The sequence below is a fragment of the Pogoniulus pusillus genome, chromosome 14 (genome assembly GCF_015220805.1).
Source record: "Pogoniulus pusillus isolate bPogPus1 chromosome 14, bPogPus1.pri, whole genome shotgun sequence".
In the NCBI taxonomy this organism is placed as follows: Eukaryota; Metazoa; Chordata; class Aves; order Piciformes; family Lybiidae; genus Pogoniulus; species Pogoniulus pusillus.
In genome coordinates, this window is record NC_087277.1 from 27,801,301 (window position 1) to 27,823,264 (window position 21,964).

At 40.7% G+C, this 21,964-nt stretch overlaps 1 protein-coding gene across 1 annotated transcript; it reads left to right on the forward strand.

Moving 5' to 3' along the window:
• The first annotated feature begins 413 nt into the window (after positions 1 to 413).
• Positions 414 to 20,729, forward strand: CIBAR1 (CBY1 interacting BAR domain containing 1). Its single transcript, XM_064154694.1, has 9 exons — positions 414 to 519; positions 2,848 to 3,082; positions 5,981 to 6,049; positions 7,238 to 7,339; positions 9,013 to 9,018; positions 10,854 to 10,958; positions 14,769 to 14,882; positions 16,615 to 16,734; positions 19,681 to 20,729. Exons 1-9 carry the CDS (start codon positions 488 to 490, stop codon positions 19,777 to 19,779), a joined length of 882 nt encoding a protein of 293 aa, XP_064010764.1. The 5' UTR covers positions 414 to 487; the 3' UTR covers positions 19,780 to 20,729.
• The last annotated feature ends 1,235 nt before the right edge of the window (positions 20,730 to 21,964 follow it).

Genomic DNA, 21,964 nt, shown 5'->3' on the forward strand with positions numbered 1-21,964 from the left:
TGATACTGTGACACTGTGACACTGTGATACTGTGTGATACTGTGATTTATGGGTTTTTTTCCCACAGCTGACTAACCTCAGAGGTTTTTCCTCAAAGGTGGCAACCAGGTAGGCCACTTGCCCTGGTCCTGCTTCTCGCTTGCCAAATCTAGATGTACGGGGTGGTGGTGGTGGTGGGAAATAGAGTATTTATTATTTAAAAACAGAGTCTTTGCCTCCAGAAAACAGAGCATTTACCCGGCTGGAAAACGGCATGACTCTCGAGCTCTCCGGCGGGCTCGGAACCTCACCCCGCTCTGGTCACCGAACCGGATGGGGGTGCCCACGGGCTCGGACCGGCCCCATCCCGAAGGCCGCCAACGGTCCTAGGGCGACTAAGCCCGCAGAAGCCGGAACCCCCTCCCAGGCATGCGGCCGGGGCGGGCGGCGTCCATGGAAACCGGGAGCACGCCAAGCGCCGCCCTCCTCGCCGCCGGCCGCCGCCGCCATGATGCTGCTGGGGCGCGGGTTGGAAGCCAGGTAACGGGGCGCTGCGGGACGGAGGAGGCTCCGGGCTGCCGCTGCCGCGGTGCCTGGTGCGGGTATCTTGCCCGGCCCCCGGCAGGCTCCTCCTGGGGGATTGCTTGGCGGGGGCTGGCCGCGCTGCCTGGGCTTGCCGGGCGGGGGGAGGAGGCCCGGTTTGGGGGTACCCAGGGAGTGGCGTGAGGCGCTGGGGGCGATGCGGGCGCAGTCCCCCTTACGGCGGCTAATCGTCCTAGGGGTGGGGGACCCGCTTCTGTTTGCCTCGGCTGAAGGCCGAAAAACTTTCTTAGGCATGGTGTGCTGTGGAGAGATGAAGTAAAGACTCAAGGATTTACTCAGGCCTCTCGCTGGTAATTTTGTGGCCGCCTCTGAGCCGCCCCAGATCACAGAGTTGTTAGAGGTTGGAAGGGACCTTAAAAGATCAGCCGGTCCAACCCTTCTGCCAGAGCAGGGCAATGCATCCGGGCGAGCTCTGAATGTCTCCAGAGAAGGAGAATCTGTGCACAACCTCTCTGGGCAGCCTGCTCCAGGGCTCTGGTACCCTCACAGGAAAAAGTTTTTCCTTCTGTTCCCTCCTCTGCCCCAGCTTGCCCTCATTGCCCCTTCTCCTGTCCTTTCGTGTGATATTAAGTCAATATTTAAATATTGGTTAGCATTTGGAGTTGAGGTATGAAGGAAATGCTCCTTTGCATTCAAGGTTTGGTTACGCTCAGCAAGACAATGGTATTGAGTGAATTCTCTTGCTGAGAGTTATAGGACTTGATGTGAATCACCTCCTGTAGGCGACGGAGACTTCCTAGGACCCAGTTATTGTTAGCCTAATTGTCCTGTAGTTAATTCAGTCAGATTGACAAGAATTGGCATGAACTCACTGGCACTGGTTTAACAGTATCACTGAAGCAGAACAAAAACAAGACCCTCAAATGATGTAGGAATAGGACAGCAAAATAGCAAGTGAAATATGTGAATTAATATTCAGAACTACTTGTCTAGATTCATAGAATCAACCAGGTTAGGAGACACCTCCAAGATCATCCAGTCCAACCTATCACCCAGCCCTGCCCAGTCAACCAGACCATGGCACTAAGTGCCTCAGCCAAGCTTTGCTTCAACACCTCCAGGGATGGTGACTCCACCACCTCCCTGGGCAGCCCATTCCAATGCCAATCACTCTCTCTAGGAAGAACTTTCTCCTAACACCCAGTCTATAATGAAACAGAAATGTAGTTTAAAAATTCAAAAGAGCACAAAATATATAAGTAGCATTTATATTAAAATATATTCCAGTAATTTGTAATAAAATCATTTATTGGTGGTGAGTACCTTTTCTGTGCTCTTAGAATTTTCACCTCTGTGCTTGTGTCCATTCACTTTCTTCTCTAATTGTCAGGGATATTATTTATCCTCTGTGGCGCTGACCAAGAGCAGTTTGGCACCTGTTCACAATTTAAAGAACATTTAAAAGTTTGGGAGATTTGTCTTCTACTGCCTAATTTGTCAGCTGCCAGAGTTGCAGGAAGTCATAAGGCCCAGTTTTGTTTGAGAGTTGCAGAGGTTACCACTACATTACAGTATCACAGTATCACAGTATCGTCAAGGTTGGAAGAGACCTCACAGATCATCAAGTCCAACCCTTTACCACAGAGCTCACGGCCAGACCATGGCACCAAGTGCCACGTCCAGTCCTGCCTTGAACAGCTCCAGGGACGGCGACTCCACCACCTCCCCAGGCAGCCCATTCCAGTGTCCAATGACTCTCTCAGGGAAGAACTTTCTCCTCACCTCCAGCCTAAATTTCCCCTGGCGTAGCTTGAGGCTGTGTCCTCTTGTTCTGGTGCTGGCCACCTGAGAGAAGAGAGCAACCTCCTCCTGGCCACAACCACCCCTCAGGTAGTTGTAGACAGCAATAAGATCACCCCTGAGCCTCCTCTCCTCCAGGCTAAACAATCCCAGCTCCCTCAGCCTCTCCTCATAGGGCTTGTGCTCAAGGCCTCTCACCAGCCATTAGTAGTCGTGAGGTTTGCTAACAACTAGAGGAAAACTTCCTCCCATCTGATGTTTGTGATTTGGGTTTCCCTCTGCTGGATCTTTCTTTTTAAGTACAAATTCTGCTTGCTTGCTTGTTTGTTACTAATTCATAGATAAGCACATATTACATCAGTTTATTACATTATCTTTTTAAGAAGAGATACCTGCTTTGCACTGAAATGAGGTGTGCAAATCATGTATAAATTATTAATAATGCAGTTAGATACTTTTCCTTCTGTATGTGTTGTAAACATTTGTCCCTTTCTTATTTTTCACTTATTTTCTTTTGCTATCCAGGGACAATCAGACTAGACAAATACAAGATGCTGTTTCAAATGTGGAAAAACATTTTGGTGAATTGTGCCAAATATTTGCTGGATATGTACGAAAAACTGCCAGACTACGAGACAAAGCAGATCTTCTTGTAAATGAAATCAATGCATATGCAGCCACAGAGACACCAAACTTAAGACTTGGACTGAAAAACTTTGCAGATGAATTTTCCAGACTTCAGGACTATCGCCAGGCAGAGGTACAAAATTAAAGCTGTACATGTTGTGTTTGCCATCTGAACTTTTCAGTTACTTATCTGTGATTAAAAGGGTAAAAAAATACATTCTGCAATCACAAGAGAAACACAGGAGGAAACACTCTTAAATAGATTAGTGGCAGAGCAGGGTAGGCTGCCAAAGCATTCATCACTTGCTCTGATTATAACTTGAGTGAAAACCGCCTGTCAGTGAAACTATCCCTGTGAGCGCCCACAGAATTTGAAACAGAGAAAGTCTTTTATTGGTCTTTGACTTTGGATTATGATTTACAGTTAATAAAGTGTTATTTTAGTTTTGTGACTTGATTTGTCTAGCAGCAGCTGAGGTAAAATCAGTCCTTTCCTGTTGGCCAAGTCTGTTATCAGAAGCAGTATGGAAGAGAATAGAGGCTCCTTCACTAGGCACTGACAGCCCTCTAAGATGCTCTTGGGGACCACGGTAGATTTCATAAGCCTGTATTTCAGTTCTCGAAGTACAAGCTTGATTTGGATCACATTTCTGCTAGGTAAGTGAAGGTGTTAAGAAAGGGGTTGATGCCACTTACACTTCTGTTTGTGAGGCCAGACAAACTGTAACCTGTGATCCAGAATTTCAAATGCTGAGATTTCAGGGGGAAAAAAACCACAACAAAGTACTCATATATACTCAGAACAGTTTTTTGAGTACCTGTCCTTAAAACTGGACATAGAAAATTCCCATTTTGAACAGCTAAGAACCTCTATAATTTTTAAAAGAGACTAAAGCAGTTGATATTCTTGCCATTTTCAGATAAGATTTTAAATTATTTTTCCATAAGAAGCATGGCAAATCCTCTTCCTGTATTAATAAAGCAGAAAAGAAAAGCTTTTAAAAGTTAGTTATGAGGTATGTGGTCTACCAAATAGAAGGTTTGAAAAACAAGAAGTATTCATGGATCTTTAATAATGTATTTAGAGCCATATTTTTATTTAGCAGTGAGAAACCCAAGGATGCAGGCAGTGCAATTTATTTACTTTTTCCATAAGCTCTTATGCATCTGGCTCCAGCTGAGCCACATGCATGTCCTTGTGCTTCAACTGATGTAAAAGTAACTTATCCCTCAGTTAAGACTGTAAATTTATATGATGGCCAAAGGTGTGTGTGAAACCAGACTGCATAATCTCTCTGTCTGTTCTCACCTTTAAACTATGATTCTCTAAGTGGAGGTACCAACCATTTGAGTTTCACTTCTGAGTGCTTTTAAAAACTGTTAAAAACTGCTGTTTGTTTACACCTTCCTACCATGCCTGTCCCCAAACCGCCACTGCCCTTTGAAGGAATCACAGAATATTAGGGCTTGGAAGGCACTTCTAAATATCCAATCCAACCTCTCTGACAAAGCAGGATCACCCAGAGCAGGTCACACAGGAGCAAATCCAGGCAGGTTTTGAAGGTCTCCAGAGAAGGAGACTCCACAGCCTCTCTGGGCAGCTTGATTCAGTGCTCTCTCATCCTCAAGGCAAAGAAGTGTCTAATTGTGTTGTCGTAGAACTTCCTGTGTTCCAGCTTGTACCTGTTGTTCTTTGCCCTATCACGGGCCACCACCATAAAGAGACCAACACCTTTGTCCTGACACCCACTCCTGTTTTATTTATAGATGTTCATAAGATCCCCTTTCATCTTTCTCTTCTCCAAACTAAACAGCTGCAGGTCTCTGAGTCTTCATAGGAGAGATGTTCAAGTCCTACAGTCATCCTCATAGCTCTTTCTTGGACTCTTTCCAGCAGATCCAACATAGGAAAAGAGAAGCTTTTAACCTTTTTAGAACAAGTTCTCCTCATGAAAACCAAATAGGTAATCTCAGCTTTATTTGAGGACAGTCTTCATATGTATTGACAACATGGATTATTGATTTCTGGTCTTCAGCTGCAGTGCTAGATATCTAAAAGCTGAGGTGTGAAGTGATTCCACAGCCCATGGAAGGATAAGTAAGCAAGATGAGCAGGTCACTTGCCATGTCTATATCCTATGCTTCATTTTGAGCCTTAATGCCCTATTCCATTCTGTTCTATCAGTAGTTTAAGTGAAATTGTTTGACAGTTTGGTGGTAGAGCATAGTAAATGAGAAATGTTTGCTCAGTTACCATGGATTTTAGCTGACTGGTGGATGCCAGTTTAAAGGGAAATGTAGTATGTGCCCCTTCCTAGCAGAGGCATGCACCTTGTCTTTATTTCCATATAACAGCAGTGGGCCATGACTCACTCATTCAAAGTCATCAACAGCTTATGCTGGGGCCACTTGGGCAGTATTGTTAGTTTTGACAAGCAGATAAGTCTGATCCTATTGCCTATCTGACCATATGTGGCTGTTTTTCTAACTAGGGGAGCTGTAACAAAAATTCAGATGCCCTCACCTGCGAGAGCATTCGTGCATTTTGCACACCCTGTTGTTGGCATTTTCAGTATTTCTACTACCTATGGTGCTGTTAATGTTATTTTTAAGAACCCTTGCATTTCATCCAGTATGTGATGGCAGAGATGGCTTAGTACATATTCTGTCAGCAAGTGTAGAACAAATGCTTTGGAAACAACTTTGGACATCTGCAGATCTCCAGGGTGCAGTATTTGATGTATTTAGTACCCATTTGTTAGAACCTCCATGTTTCATTTTTCCCAGTGTGTTGCCAGTGAAGAAGGAATTGCACTAGAAATCAGCTTGAGCTCCTCAAAATACAAATTATTTACTGGTTAATTTAACTGCCTGTGTTTTTTGCACTATTTTTAAAACCTCCATCCCACTATATTTTCACTAGATTGGACCTACATTCCTCCTAAGATGAGTGACTAGTTAATAAGTTGTTTCCTGTTTTTAGACACCATAGATGTGGATGATATTAGTGACCTTCCAATTTCTTTTGTAGGTTCATAGGCTTGAAGCCAAGGTTGTTGAACCTCTGAAAAGCTATGGGACCATAGTGAAACTGAAAAGGGTAGGTTAAAGAGCTGTGTTTTCTGACAAGGTATCTTTTGGTGTCGTGGCCACTCAGTTGAAAACTTTCAGGTGGAGTAGTTCTGGGTTTTCATACTGTGGTAAGCAGTCTAAATCATGTAGTAATCCATCTGAATGAAGCTATATAGATAAAGCCATCACTGATGTGAAGACAAGGGTATTCAGGCTTCTGGAGCACAAGCAAATCCTGAAAACAAGGTATTGTGGATAGTGCAAAAATTCAGGATGTTTTTTCTTTGTAATTAATGTCATTGTTTTTATTGTTATTATTGTCCAAAAGGCAATTGGCTCTTAGTGGTCATACACTGCCTTTAACAACTTTTCTAGCTTAGAATTATGTTTGATGTTGAAGACATTTTTTGAAGCAGATAAGTAGCCTGAATCCCTCTCTGTCCTGCAAAGTCATCAAGATAACCTGAAGATACACAAAGACCTGAGGTCTCTTCATTCACTACATTCTGAGAACAGCCTGTAGGAGGTTGAAATATTTTCACAGAATACTGCTTTTTTTTAGCTCCAGGAGGAATAAGCATGAACAAGTACATTTTTTAATAAGCAACTACTGGTTTATAGGATGAAAATAGTTCTTTGTGGTACTTGTATATTACATAGAGGGTGCCTTCATTCCATAAATCCAAATCTGTAATGTTTGTGTATGCCTGTATCATAATCTATATAAATCAAAAGGTTAAATGATCATCATTTGATGCTCTTTTACATATAAAAATCCTACAGTGTGTTCTCATGGTTGAGTGCACTGTGGCACTGCACCTCAAGCTCACATTTTCATTTGGATTTGTTCTCTTATCCATTTTTTTTCTTGCTGACTTATTTGTTGCCACTTTTTATTTCTAACTGCCACCTTTATTCCATTTCTAAGCCTGGAATTGGCCTGTCTTCTGCTTTAGAGGTCTGGGCTTTTGACCATCTACTGTATTTTTCATGAAAAGCTGTAAATATCTTTTTTCCTCCACATCTTAAATCACAGTGTGCGCTACAGAGAGTTGTGCAAGGTGCTAAATTCTTTTGGTCCCCATTGACTTCCATTTCAGGGTTTCACTTACCAGGATAACATCAGTAAAGTCTGGGTTTGTTTAAAGCAATGCATGTGTTCATTGTTTATTATCTTAGATCTATTTCAATCATGTCTAAACCATTTTATTTCCAGGATGATCTTAAAGCAACTTTAACTGCAAAGAACAGAGAAGCCAAACAGTTGTCTCAGCTGGAAAAGACACGTCAGCGGAACCCTTCAGATCGACACATTATTGTATCCTCTGTTTCTAGGGGCTAGGAGAAGCATTTTAAACATTTCTCAAGAATTAAACCATTGTGCTCAGAAAGTAATGAGTGTTCTTTAGATGAACTCATTCCTATGTTGATGATGAATCTTTTCTTAAACTTTACGATGAGTTACAGCTTGTAACAGCTGCTTTGTTACTCCCTTTTTTCTTGAAAAGAAACTATGAAATATTTCATGTGATTATGCAAGGGATGTAGGCATAGATTGCATCTAGAATTTGGAGGGTTTTGAAAGTAAGTGTCATTAGACAGGTCCTACTTCTGGGGAGTTTTTGTTTTATTTCCTCCCTGTCGTTTTCATAGCTGTGCTTCCTTGTAGCTAGATGAGGCATGAGTTTCCTCCAGGTTGGAGTTAAAGTGTAAAAGGAAAGCTTGTTAAACTACTGATAGAATATTCAACCAGATCACCCATCCTTTCAAAAGACCAGTGCTTCTCCTTAGTATACTATTTATTCTATATCACAGAGGGAAACATTTAGCCTCCACACAATTTCCATTAAAATCTCACAAAATTTCAAGTTCTGAAGCAGTCAGAATTTAGGCAATTCAAAAATGAAGGTGACCAAGGCAATTCTACATCAGTTCCTTTAGGCCTTGGTATTACTGCACAGCATTTAAGTTTGTGGTGATGTGCTCTTTATTTTTTATTGCATTCTAGTGTTGGACTCTGGGGTAAAGCAGCCCTAATCTTTGTAGGATTTCATCAACTTTATTTCAGGAGTTGGGATATTTCTAGTGACTGGGCCTTGAGACTGCAGAAAGAGCAAAAATTATTGTGATAGTTAAACACCACTCAGGAGGATTACATTTTGGTTTTGTCTCTGCCAAAGAATTCCCATTTAATATTAATCAAATCAGTTAAATCAAGTACTGACTGATTGGAGTTCCTCATGTAATAAAGGCAGGGATGTCAGCAGCAGGGCTAATGCTTGAGGTGTTATGCAGAGTTCTCCTCCACTAGAATTAAAGGAGTAAATGATAATAGAGGTTCCCCTTCACCCAACTCTCTGGCCTATCCAGATCTCACTGAATGGCAGCACATCCTGATGGGGCATCAGCCACCCCTCCTAATTTTGCAGTAGGTCTGAGAGGGACTTCATTATGTTTGTTAGCAGAGCTGTTAGGCTCCAGCAGTGCTTCTTTTATTCTTGAGCAACTGTGATGTTTCAGCAGCTGACAGCTTTGGCCACAGAGAGCAAGGGATCTGTACTCACCGCCTGATTTCACATCCATCTTATAAAGCGTGGAGGTAGCAGAACTGTGAAAAGAAAACTCTAAGAGATATTTTGAAAATCCAAAAAGGGATTTTTTTAAATCAAAATGGATTTTTTTTTTCCTGAAATGGTCTACCTCAGTTGGGTGGGTTAGTTTGGTATTTAAATAAATACCCAAACCCTCAGATGCAGATAAACCCCTGTACTGAAATATTTTGACCTGGATATTTGAATTCTAGCAAAGCTGTAACTAAGTATAAAGAAATGTCATAGAGCAGGAAGCTTCAGACAACATAATGATAGCAATATCCACGTGTATAGAAATGTGAACTATCTAATGCTTCACAATATAAGTAGAAGTGAAAACAGATACTTTTATGAATACTGAATGTTGCTTTCTGTTTTTTTCCTTTACTAATATTTCCAGTCACAGGTGAGTGTTTCAGAGGAGAAAAATACCAAACTGCTGCTGTGCCAACTGTGCAGGTTCTGCAAGTTTAGACATTTTGCTTTGCAACGAGCAAAATTCCTTTCCCAAAGCATCTGCCCACAAAATCTGGGCAGTCTATTTAAAATGGATTGAGAAGATGCATTGGATTGTCATAAAAATAATGCCCTGTGTTTGTATCTGTAATAGCTGCTTATGAAGAACAGCTGCCTTCTTTTACAGAGAGGGGCTTGATTGTAATAACTGAGAATGCATTAAATGGCTTTTCTGACTCCTTCCCTCTTGTGTTTTGGGCAAAATCAAGCGAAGCAGATAAATATTTGACCTTATGTACTGCTAAAGACCCTTATCAATTTTGTTCACCAACTAATGGCAGGATTGTATCTATGATTTTAAGCTGGTTTTGTAAAGAGACTGTTTCAAATTGATAATCATTTAATATAAGGTTAGCAGATTTTAATCAAAGAAAAGGAAGTGACAGAGCAAACCTTGGGCCTTAAATTTTTGTGTCCATTCATGAGTGAAAAGTAGATCATGGGAGCTGGGCCTGTGGTATCTATTTCCATAAGAAAAAAAAAAGGAAAAAGTTTTTTAGCAGTGGAAATGGGAAGAATCTTGCTCCTTAATTGCAGGATACAAATACTTATCCATTTACTATTTCAAATTTCCCAGGTCAGAATAGATTGCTGATGATATTCACTGATCAAGCCTTGTAACTACCATCTTGACTAATCATAAAATCAACCAGGTTGGAAGAGACCTCCAAGATCAATCTATGGTGTTTGATCTGTAATGTATGGAAAATAAAATTTAGACCCCAATTTTGCACTCAATTGCAAGTTTTGCATTATTTTTGTGCAACAGGACACAGTTCTCAGACTTCACTTAAGCAGGAGAGCTTCAGTATCTTTATTTGAGTGGTAGTATCACAGTATCATCAGGGTTGGAAGAGACCTCACAGATCATCAAGTCCAGCCCTTTACCACAGAGCTCAAGGCTAGACCATGGCACCAAGTGCCATGTTCAATCTTGCCTTGAACAGCTCCATAGTGTTGCACTTCTACACAGTTCATAGTTCTATAAAATTAAAATACTTACCTAAAATGTAGTAAAATAAGCAAAAATGTAGTTTATGCATTATGCCTGCTATGTCCCCTTCCTGCTGAAGATAAAATCATATAAAAATACTGAAAATATAAAACACCTTTTGATATTTTGGAGCTGAAACTGATACCAACTCTAGGCTGCCGATTGATATGCCACAGAAGTGCAGTGATCCTATCTGCTGCTCTGTTGTCTATTTAAATGATTTATAAAAACTTAGTAAGATGGTACCAGAACAGACTCATTCTAGAGCTAGCAGGCTTATCTGTACTTAAAAGTAAATGGTGACCTTTCTGTTTGTTCCCCACTCTGGCCTGTGCACTCCTGCCCTCTCCTTTACACCAGCTTAAAAAAAAACCCAAAACCTTAACTTTGATGTAAAGTAAACCCATGAGTTGGGTTAATTCCTTGAAGCCAGTCACTATGTCAGCAGTGTCAGGGCTGCTTCAGTGAAATTAGCAAATGATTACAAAAACCAGCTTAGGACAGGGGACTTTTCCCAACTGGCTGCATTGTTAATGTTTCAGATCAAAGTCACTGTGGTGCAGAAGGCAGCTTGATTTGGTTATTAAGCTACAAGCATATTTAAAAACCCTGTTACACACATGTGTAGCATTTTCAAACCTCAGACTTACAATTTTGTTTTCATAGCAATTAAAGCAAAATATTTTTGTATCATATACAAGACTGATTTCACCTTTGTGTTACTTCACCAGGCTGAAACTGAACTGCAGAGAGCTTCACTGGATGCAACTCGAACAAGTCGGCAATTAGAGGAAACCATTGATAATTTTGAGAAACAGAAAATAAAGGACATAAAAGTAAGTGTGCTCTCATTTAAACATAGGACATCAAATTTCCTTCTGCACAACAGAATTACTGTGGTTACTCTTTGGCAGAATTAGCATCACTTTAGTTGCTAGTTTTAAGCCAAATCCTGCAGGTACAAATATTTCATCATCCAAGTGTCCAATTCTGCAATTAAAAATTTAGTTCATTATTCATTCAGTTTACTGAATTAATAATTCTCCTGTATCTGATTGTTTAGCATCTGCATCTTCTAAGAGTTGTATTCTATTTCACCGGTAGCTCCATTTATTAAGGTCTCCTCCCCCTCTACTCTGCCCTGGTGAGACCCCATCTTGAATACTGTGTTCAGTTTTGGGCTCCCCAGGGAGAGAGTCCAGCAGAGGGCTATGAGGATGATGAGGAGACTGGAGGGCATGGCTTATGAGGAGAAGCTGAACGACTTGGGACCTTTTAGTCTGGAAAAGAGAAGACTTAGAGGGGATTTAATAAATGCTTATAAATATCTGAGGGCTGGCTGGGAGTAGGTGACAGGGTCTGCTCACTTGCTCCCTGTGATAGGACAAGGAGCAATGGGTATAAATTGCAGCAAAAGAGGTTCCAGCTCAACACAAGGGGGAACTTCTTTACTATAAGGGTCACAGAGCACTGGAACAGGCTCCCCAGAGAGGTTATGAGATGTCCTTCTTTGGAGACTTTCAAGGCCTGTCTGAATGTGTTCCTCTGTGATCTGTGTTTGTGTCCTGCTCTGGCTGGGGAGGTTGGACTTGCTGATCTCCTTGGGTCCCTTCCAACCCCTAACATCCTGTGAAGGTAATTATATAGCAAAACTAACAGAAATAGTAATAAATAGTTATCCATTGTGCTGGTTTGGGGCTAACTGGAATATTTTTAATGAGAGAAATTAGATGATAGGCTGTGAAAAGAAAAACAATGGTGATGTCTACTTCACTCATAGACTTGCTGAGATGTATAAAACAAGGACATAAACACAGATAAGACAGTGTCTCTGTCCGTTGGAATCTGTTTCTCTCCTTGGGCTGCTTCTGTGTAACCCAACTAATCAATCTGCTTGCTGATCCTCCACTCACCTTGCACGTAAGGCAAACTCCGGGATAAGGTAGAGGGGTGGAAAGAAGGTGGAAGGGTGGTTGGGAGCCCCTTCTGGGGACTCTGGTTTCTGGGATAGCTGTTGTGTTTCTGTATAACCTTTTACCTTGTATATTTCTGTCTATAGCTGTATATAATATATTGTAAATAGCTCCTTGTATATTGTGCTAAGCTGTGAATATAAAGCTTCATTCCTTAACTTCAGGTCAGCTGAGTCTAGCCTGGGTGATTTCATAAGAGTGGGAGGGGTGGGTAACTCCCAAACCATCACAATCCATGCTGAAATTTCTGTAGGCTGCTGTATGTTAAAAGTTTTAGTGATGCAGAAAGCACAAAATGTTCAGGGACTGCAACCAAAGATTTCATTTCTCTCTTAATGTCAAACAGTAAGTGTCATAAGTCGCAAAGACTATTGACTGAAAACCACTTGCATTTTCTGATCTCAAATTTAATCTGATATATTGCTGATATATCTTTCAATTGGAGTGGGTTGGGGGGAACCACAGGCTAAGCAGAAAGCAAATAGATGCAGTGCACAGACCAGAGTGAGAGAGATTATTTACATTTTGGCTTTGTATCCCTCTCAGCAAACTAATGAATGACACAGACATAATAATTTTTTCTTTTCTCAACCAGTGATCTAATTTCTCTCATTAAAATATTCCAATTAGCCTCAACCTAGCACAGTAACAAATCTGCATTAATCACCATGGATTAGTTGGTAGGATTTAGTGGTCTTCTGCAATGGTGTCATTAAATGTGTCCAGTTCTGGGCTCCTCAGTTCAAGAGAGATATTGAGATACTGGAACATGTCCAGAGAAGGGCGATGAAGCTGATGAGGGGCCTGGAGCACAGCCCTGTGAGGAGAGGCTGAGGGAGCTGGAGGTGTGCAGCCTGCAGAAGAGGAGGCTCAGGGCAGAACTCTTTGGAATGGGCTGCCCAGGGAGGTGGTGGAGGGACCATCTCTGGAGGGGTTCAAGAAAAGCCTGGATGAGGCACTTAGTGCCATGGTCTAGTTGACTGGATAGGGCTGGGTGCTAGGTTGGACTGGATGATCTTGGAGGTCTCTTCCAACCTGGTTGATTCTATGACTTCCATGGTTGAAAAAATCGACCAAACCAACTGGTACTTGCTGTTAGATTTGTGAATTCTGAAGATGTCATCAAGTTTTATATATGTATATATATATACACACACACAGATATATATAGTAAAGAAATTCTTCACAGAGAGAGTGATTTCCTACTGGAATGGGCTGCCCAGGGAGGTGGTGGAGGCACCGTCCCTGGAGGTCTTCAAGAAGAGACTGGATGAGGCACTTGGTGCCATGGTCTGATTGACTGGATAGGGCTGGGTGCTAGGTTGGACTGGATGAGCTTGGAGGTCTCTTCCAACCTGGTTGATTCTATTATTCTATTACATAAAACACATCATTATCTGTAAATTATACTTTACAGATAATTTATACCAAACCTGCTCAAAAAGATTGTTGTCAGTAAAGCAAAAATCCACGGTGAGCTTTCAGCATGATGTTTTATTTATTCCTAATGAGTCTCCCCATCACTTTTCAAGCATTTACTTAGAATTTTAAGATGAAATGACAACTGTGTAAGTGGCAGCCCAGTCAGCACTTAGTTTTTTCTGCTAAAATTTACAGTATCACAGTATCACAGTATCATCAAGGTTGGAAGAGACCTCATAGATCATCAAGTCCAACCCTTTACCACACAGCTCAAGGCTAGACCATGGCACCAAGTGCCACGTCCAACCTTGCCTTGAACAGCTCCAGGGACGGTGACTCCACCACCTCCCCGGGCAGCCCATTCCAGTGTCCAATGACTCTCTCAGGGAAGAACTTTCTCCTCACCTCGAGCCTAAATTTCCCCTGGCACAGCCTGAGGCTGTGTCCTCTTGTTCTGGTGCTGGCCACCTGAGAGAAGAGGGCAGCCTCCTCCTGGCCACAACCACCCCTCAGGTAGTTGAAGCCAGCAATAAGGTCTCCCCTGAGCCTCCTCTTCTCCAGGCTAACCAATCCCAGCTCCCCCAGCCTCTCGTCGTAGGGCTATGCTCAAGGCCTCTCACCTCAAGCATCTCAGTGTCCTTCCTAAACTGGGGGGCCCAGAACTGAACACAGGACTCAAGGTGTGGTCTAACCAGTGCAGAGTACAGGGGCAGAATGACCTCCCTGCTCCTGCTGGCCACACCATTCCTGATGCAGGCCAGGATGCCACTGGCTCTCTTGGCCACCTGGGCACACTGCTGGCTCATGTTCAGGCGGGTATCAATCAGCACCCCCAGATCCCTTTCTGTTTGGCTGCTCTCCAGCCACTCCAACCCCAGCCTGTATCTCTGCATGGGGTTGTTGTGGCCAAAGTGCAGCACCCTGCACTTGGAGCTATTGAAGCCATCTCCTTGGACTCTGCCCATCTGTCCAGGCAGTCTAGGTCCTGCTGCAGAGCCCTTCTGCCATCCAGCCCAGTCACATCTGTCCCCAGCTTGGTGTCATCTGCAAACTTGCTGATGACTGACTCCATGCCCTCATCCAGATCATCTATGAAGATGTTAAAGAGAGATTTAGGTCTGTCTATTTAAAAGTACTAAGTGTTGTGCAGCTATTTGCAATATATAAATACTGTACAGGGCTGTGTCATTTACTTGAAGTGTAAATGTACTTTACTGCATTAAGTAAACCTCTGTTTTCATTTGCTTTTAGAACATATTTTCTGAATTTATAAATATTGAAATGTTATTCCACGGGAAAGCTTTAGAGATCTATACTGCTGCATACCAAATCATCCAAAACATTGATGAAAATGAAGATTTAGAGGTAAGAGTGATTTAAGATATGCTTTTCAATTTACATAAAACCAATTTTCATATTTTTGAGCTAAGCATGTCCCAGGCAGAAAATGCAACAAAGAAACTTCAGGTTCCCAAAACAAGCTCATGTATACAAAGCCTTTTTTTGATTGCAGTTCTCCAGCAAGAGCTTGCAGGGTTATAAATTTAGAGATTTTAAAAACTGCAGTGGAAATCTCATCTTTCCCACAAAGTACAGATAAGAGACTCTTCCTAAATTAACTGCCACTCCAAGCTCAGCTAAAGAACACCCTTGCAGCAATCTCACTTTAAAGACGCATAGCAAGAGAAAATCTTCATTGCTCTGATGTTCTAAAGACTAATTACTTCGTTACAAGTCTCTCTCTTCTGAGTTTTGTTTGCTTGTTTTCATCTTTTAGTCATTGTTTTTTATTAGACTGTTCTAGAATTAAGAGATATGTGTTGCCAAATTGCTTTTTTTTCCCTGTGGCAGAGTTTCAAGTCACTCTTTTCTGTTCTGAGTTACAGTTTCTCTTTCCTGAGACATGTTTTTCAGTCCTTGCAGTTCCTCTAGATGTTGGGCCTTTACACTTGCTGTCATTGAAATGTTTGCTGTATGTATTCCTTTAGCTTGTCAACAAAGTTGGATGATTTTTGGTCTATGAGTTTAGTCAGTCCTCAGTTTATTTTTTCCATGATGTAGCTCAGGATCAAGGATGGCAATATTCAGTTAGAACAAGACATAAAAAAATCATGATTCTTCAGTGAACTGCATTTGAAACCACTCACCATTTTTACTTCATTGAAACTAAGCCCTGGCAATTTTGGTTTCACAGTTAAAATGTCATGTGGCACCAATTTAAAACTAGCCTTTAAATCCATGCTTATCTTTCATAACCAGATTTATCATTTTATATACATATGATTTCATAACCAGAATTATAATCTCGTTTAAAATTTCCTGCTAATTGGAAATTATTTATTTTGCTTAAACACATTGACTTACAGAATCATAGAGTGGCTTAGGTTGGAAGTGACCTCAGAGATCATCTACTCCAACCCCCCTGCCATGGACAGGGATGCCTGTCGGCTAGAAGTGGTTGTTCAAAGCCTCATCCAGTCTGGCCTTGAAAACCTCCAGGGTTTATTCAGCCATCTTCCTTGACTCAGTCTTGCACAAATAGCTTTAGTATTTTTAGTATCAAGCTGTCAGCCTTACAATTGATTCTTTCTGGGTATTGGAAAGAACTTGTAAATAAAATGGCTATTGCAAGTCTCCCCTGTATTTGAAGGATTTTCCCAATTCATCCTTGGGCTTCACATCTCAACATTTCAGATCAATTTTCTAGTGCAGCTGTTAATGGCAGCAAGGCTTTCCTTGCTAAAGGACCAGCGGGTCATCTCTCCCAAGAAATGGAGACCCTGAAGGAGTTGCTGGGATTTGTACTCTTGGGTTATCCTGAGAGTAAGCTACATATGTTGGTAGGAAACTACTGCAGTTTTCCACCTGTAAATGCCTTCTGAGGAATGTTTTACTTTGACTATGTAAATGTGTTGATATGTTTTGAAGTTGATCAGAGATCTTGATTCAGCTACAACTGATCAAACTGGAGTTGATTCAGATCTTTAGAGCAGGTTTAATTGTCTGATGCTGTATTTCTGTTAGCTTCAGCTTGCAAGCTAACAGTCACCAAGGCTGGATCATGGCACACAAGTCACAGCTTTCTTGCTCTGAGCAGGTTTTCCGGAGCTCACTTTATCCACCAGACTACCAGTCTCGCTTGGACACCATTCGTGCAAAATCCAAGTCCCCCCTGCTAAGAACTGACTCCTTAAAATCTTCACTGAGGACAATCCAGGTAAGAAAAACGATTAAATGCTGCATCACTGTTGTAAAAGGTTGTCTGAGGTACAGCCTTAGCTACGTACCAGGATTCACTCTCTCTTCTCAGTTCAGGACAGTTACAATGGTAGAGACTTCCAAGGACCTAAAGATCATATTAACCTTCTAACAATGCAGGTTTAGCTCTTTGATTTGAGGAAAAAACAAACCAGTTTTTAAAGCTGTGTTCTTTACTTTTGCAAAATGCCATTTCCAGCAATGCTGTTTCTTTCATCAGCAAACTGGCTTCTTGCAGAGAAAAGATCCAGGAGCTTACTGCAAAGAGGAGTGGCACTCTTTAAATAACATCTGCATATTCACAGTCTTGGTGTCCAGATTCTGGCCTGCATTCTCTACCAGATCCTAACTCAGACTAGTGATAGCAACTAGCAGCAGAGCAAACCAAGAGACCCTTCCTTTGAACCAGCTACCTTACAACAATCTTTGACACTTCTTTGTAGCAGTAAACATGCAGATACTGTAAAATGGCAACGTTGTTTTTTCTCTATTGCAACCTTAATCCTCTAAGATGATCCTTGACCAGTGTTTGAGCTAAAGACAAAGATGGCCAAATTTAAAATGTATGCATCCCACTTTCCTGCTTGGATAGAATCATGCATAAATAGTATAATAATAAAAAGTTTGCTTGATTTCATACATATCATTACCCCTCTTTACTCTCAAAACAGGATCAATTATTACAGTTGAGTTATTCTATTCTTGAAAGAATGACTTGTGCCATCTGAAAAGATAAAAGAGACTAGTGATTCAGTATGTGAAAACCAACCTTGACTTTGAATGAGTGGTCTGTCCTCTCTATCAAAAAATCAAACAGTACAATGCAAGCTCAACATTTTTTTCCACTTCCATGCAATTAATGTAGCAGAAGAGAAAACTGCTAAGGCCCAGGAGAGCTCTCTGCCTGATGAACAAACTTTTTCAGGGCTTTTTTCAAACGTGACTATTGCAGTTTTAAGCAAATTCTGAAAAGACATTTTAGGTTTTCATGACAATTCTTTGTAAATCTCTGCAGTTTGCACTTTACTCGGCAGTTACCTTCATTTAACTTCACCAATTCAGGTTAATATGCTGTACTTTAGATAGAACTCTAGCAGAAGAGAATGGCCTTTTCCAGGTATTTTAAAATTGGACTTAGCTCCACAAGTTTTATCCACATGTAGCTTAATAGCTTAGACAGGGACAGTTAGCACCTGCCTGCAAATGCAGAGAATTTGTCTTCACCTACAATTGTTTATGATGAGCAAAACCAATTATCAGATTCTGTTAGATTTTATGGATTTTTTTTCCCCAGCATTAAGCAATCAAAGATTAAAAACTTTCAAGTAGTGGTACATTCTATATTTTTTGGCAAAATAACACTGATTTAGATTGCCACATTTCCGTTCTCACTTTTCTTCTTCGGGTCCAGTTTGATTCTTAGGTTAGCCATCACCAGTGAAAATATTTAATCTTCTATTTAGTTAGTTACCTTACTGTCAGAGGTGCTTGGGTAGTGAGCAGAAAAAGCTTTAAGCTGAAACAGCACCTCTTATTTCAGGGAAGGGGGAGCTTTTATTCAGAAATGTGACTAAAGTTCTGCTTAAGAATTTCAGATGCTCTTAACTGTAAAAAAGACTTGGGCAATTTACCCATTGAAAGGAAGCTACCTTAACAGGCTCAGTCTGCAACACTCCTTCATCTCCAATTACAAATCAGTATCATTGTCTTTTCCTTCTTTCACAGAATGAAAGACTGCTGGTTGAGGCATTTAGACTGAAGTTAACCCAGCTTCACCCAATGATTAACTCCATTTTCTGTTACGTTCAGAGATTTGTAAGCAAGCATTTGCTTCAAGCTAAATTATGTATTTTGTGAGTAACAAGAACAAGGCTTTTTCTGCTTTCATTAGTTCAATGATTGCAGTCTGCCTTTATGCACACACAAAAAAACTTCTGTTACAGACATAGCTGTATGAATTAGGAAATCTCAGAAGTCAATTTAATAACCAGCACTTAAGGACTTTTAAAATAGAGGGTTGTTTAAAAAAAAAAAGGCAAATTTTGTCTTTAATACTGAAGTTTTATTATATCCCTGGATGTGAGAAAACTCAGAAAACCTAACCAAAATTAGAGCTGCAGATGCCCTTAGAGAACTGCTGAACTCCAAATCATTTTTCAAAAGCACTCCAGATGACTTGGATAGCTTTATGTTCCTTTTCTTATGGGAAAGGGGAAAAAAAACCAACACATATATTCTACTTTAAATTGTAAATGCTGCATCTTCTGTAAAGGATCTTATCTTCAATAGAAATGAGATTGAGCCCTCATTAGAAAAAAGTATAGATTGCAGAATCTGTCAGATGAGCTGAAAGCTTGGCAGCTGGCACTTAACATGTGATGAACCAGAAAAGGGACTACAGTATCATTCTGAAGGGCAGAGAAAGAAGTTCATGTATGAATCAAGACTCTTTAAGAAATGTTTTGTCTCATTTTCTCTCTAAAAAAGCTTAGAGCAGCATAGTGTTTTTCATTTCACTGGTTTGCTATCTTCCAGATAAGATTATGCTTTTAATACTCATTTTAGTTTCCTGTCTCAGCAGCCAACCCAGAAAAAAAAAACACAAAAAACCCAAAATCCTTTTAATGTTAATTTGATTGTGCAAAGTTTTCCCTATCACAGTTCTCAGGAGTATGGGGAGTTGGAGAGATTGATAAATTCATTACTGTACTTCTGTTCTGTGCCAGGTATCTGTTCATGCTGTGCTCCTTAATAGAATTTGAAGGGTTAATTGAGAAACAACTTACCTTTTACTTCCTCTCCCAAGTGAAAAATGTGCAAGTACTGAGACTGGCCATGCCAACAGGGAATTCTTTTTCTTTCAAGAGTACAGACACTTGATTTCTGTTTCTTGGATTTTTATTAGATTTCTAGCAGTATGCTAAGAAAAGATGAAGACGATGAGGAGGAAGAAGATGATGATGAGGAAGAGGAGGAATTAGATGCTACTAAAGAAGTGAGATAACAAAACTGTTCTAACAGTGTGGGGGAGGGAGGGGGTTTGGCTTGAGAGAAAAAGAATATTTCCCTTTATGTGTGTTCATTAGAATCTTCACTGAGGGATTTTTAAAATTCCACTGGGAGCAAGAATTGGCACTGGTAGGACAGTGCCAGACAACAAATGACCAGTTTCAAACATGGAACAGAGTCTGCTGAAAATGGATCATTTCCATAGCTAGAGAACAGAAAATCTTTAAATAGAATCCTGCATTGTATTTGCTTAGCTGTTATATTGCAGTCACATTTGCTTAAACTCATATGATGGAGTGTCCAAAAGCTGCAGTAAGCTGACAAGCAGTTCTGAACAGAAGGGATTTTCTGTTACTTTGCCAATGTACCTTATTCTCTGCCTACACACCTCTTGGATTTATTAAGTCCTCCAGCTATATCTGCCATAATTGCTTTCATCCATCCTAAAGTAACTGCACTACCAAGAAACTAATTACAGCAACAATCCTGTTAGCTGTCAGTTTGTGTCCCACCTTGGGTGGCAGAAGGCAGGGGGAGGTGTATGTTCTTCTCACGCTCATTTTCTTCAGGCTTGACTTCTTTATGCATACAGAATGAACATTCACCTAGCCCAGCATCAACTTCCAATGCTGCTTTGCTTTTAAATAAAAGTGCCTTCATAATAAAACTAGCTGATATTTTATATAGTTGACATGCTCAAGTTCCATGCATTTAACTGGTTGATTCAATTACCAGTTCTCCTCTTTGGAGATGGTACGCATGTTCATTTTTGAATAGCATACAACTGTGTGCCAGAATGCTGCTACCATTTTGTTTCTCTCCAGCTTTAGTATCTGCTAAAGAATGTATAAATCTAGAATTTAAGAACTTGTAACTGGGAAAACAGTCTTCAGTTATAACCAAATACTGTTTGTTACAAAAATAAATCAGGAAGTGCATTTTTAATACTGACGCTGCCTTTGTCCCCTGATGCAAAATACACTGCAAAAATCAGGCTTTGTCAGAAGTGAAGTGAAAATGTCTCAATGGAGGCTTCTGGTTTAAACCCAGAAAATAGTTTTATCCCAAAAATACATCCTATTGGCATTGAGCTACTGCTGACAAGGACCGGAATTCTAATGACCAGAACTTTGAAAGTGTCCAGATAACTAATTCTCATCTGTTTCAGTGAGTAGGGCACCTCAGTATTTACATCACAACATCAGAACTCTGTTGAGCTCTGTGGTAAAGGGTTGGACTTGATGATCTATGAGGTCTCTTCCAACCTTGATGATAGTATGATACTGTGTTCATCACCACTTCCCCATTTTATATTCCCCAAAGTCATACAGTTCATCTCCAGAATAGATTGTTAACTTCATGTCTGTACCAGGTGTGCATGTAATACATATATGCAAATAGCAAATATATCTGTTTTACACCTTGAAAAAGGAATTCTGAATTAAAAAAGGAAGCAGTTTTTAGATTAATTCCCACTAGATTAGTAGCTGTGGTATAGAAAGAGATTGATTTATTTTCTTGGCAGCTTTACATTCTTTCTCCCCTACCTCACAGGAAGCAGAAAAACTTACAGCAAGGGAGAAACAGCATAGGGCAACTTTGTCGTGCATCTATGATGTCTTAAGCCTGTGTGTTGGTCATACATGCATGGCCTCCAAACTACAAAGTTACAAATTAAAGTATTTTAGAGCCAGAATTTAGAATGTAATTACAGAAGTAATACCTGAAGATAGTTCTGCAGAGTGTTACAGCACAAGTGCTTACTTCAAGACATACCACTTTTTTACTACCAACACCTAAAGATGCAAACTTATCTCCATTCTTGCTAAGGGTATTTTGCTGCTGCTCTGCTAAACATGCTGGCCCATCTCTTTGGGACTCAGAATAACTTAAGTTGGAAGGGACTTCAGAGATCATCTACTCCAACCTGCCCACCAACAGCTGCTCCAACAGCAATGTGTCCTTCTCTACTTGTACTTAAATTCAACTAATTGTGGTTTCAAATGTGTTTACACTGAAACTACAGCACCTCCAAACCACTAAATATTTGGAAGTACAAAACCCTGTTATCAGGACATTGTGTCACCATACCATGCACCTGTACCACCTCTTCACGATACAATGCATATATATATCCATCCCATTGAAGAGACAAAAAGAACCTAAACCACCAACCAAAA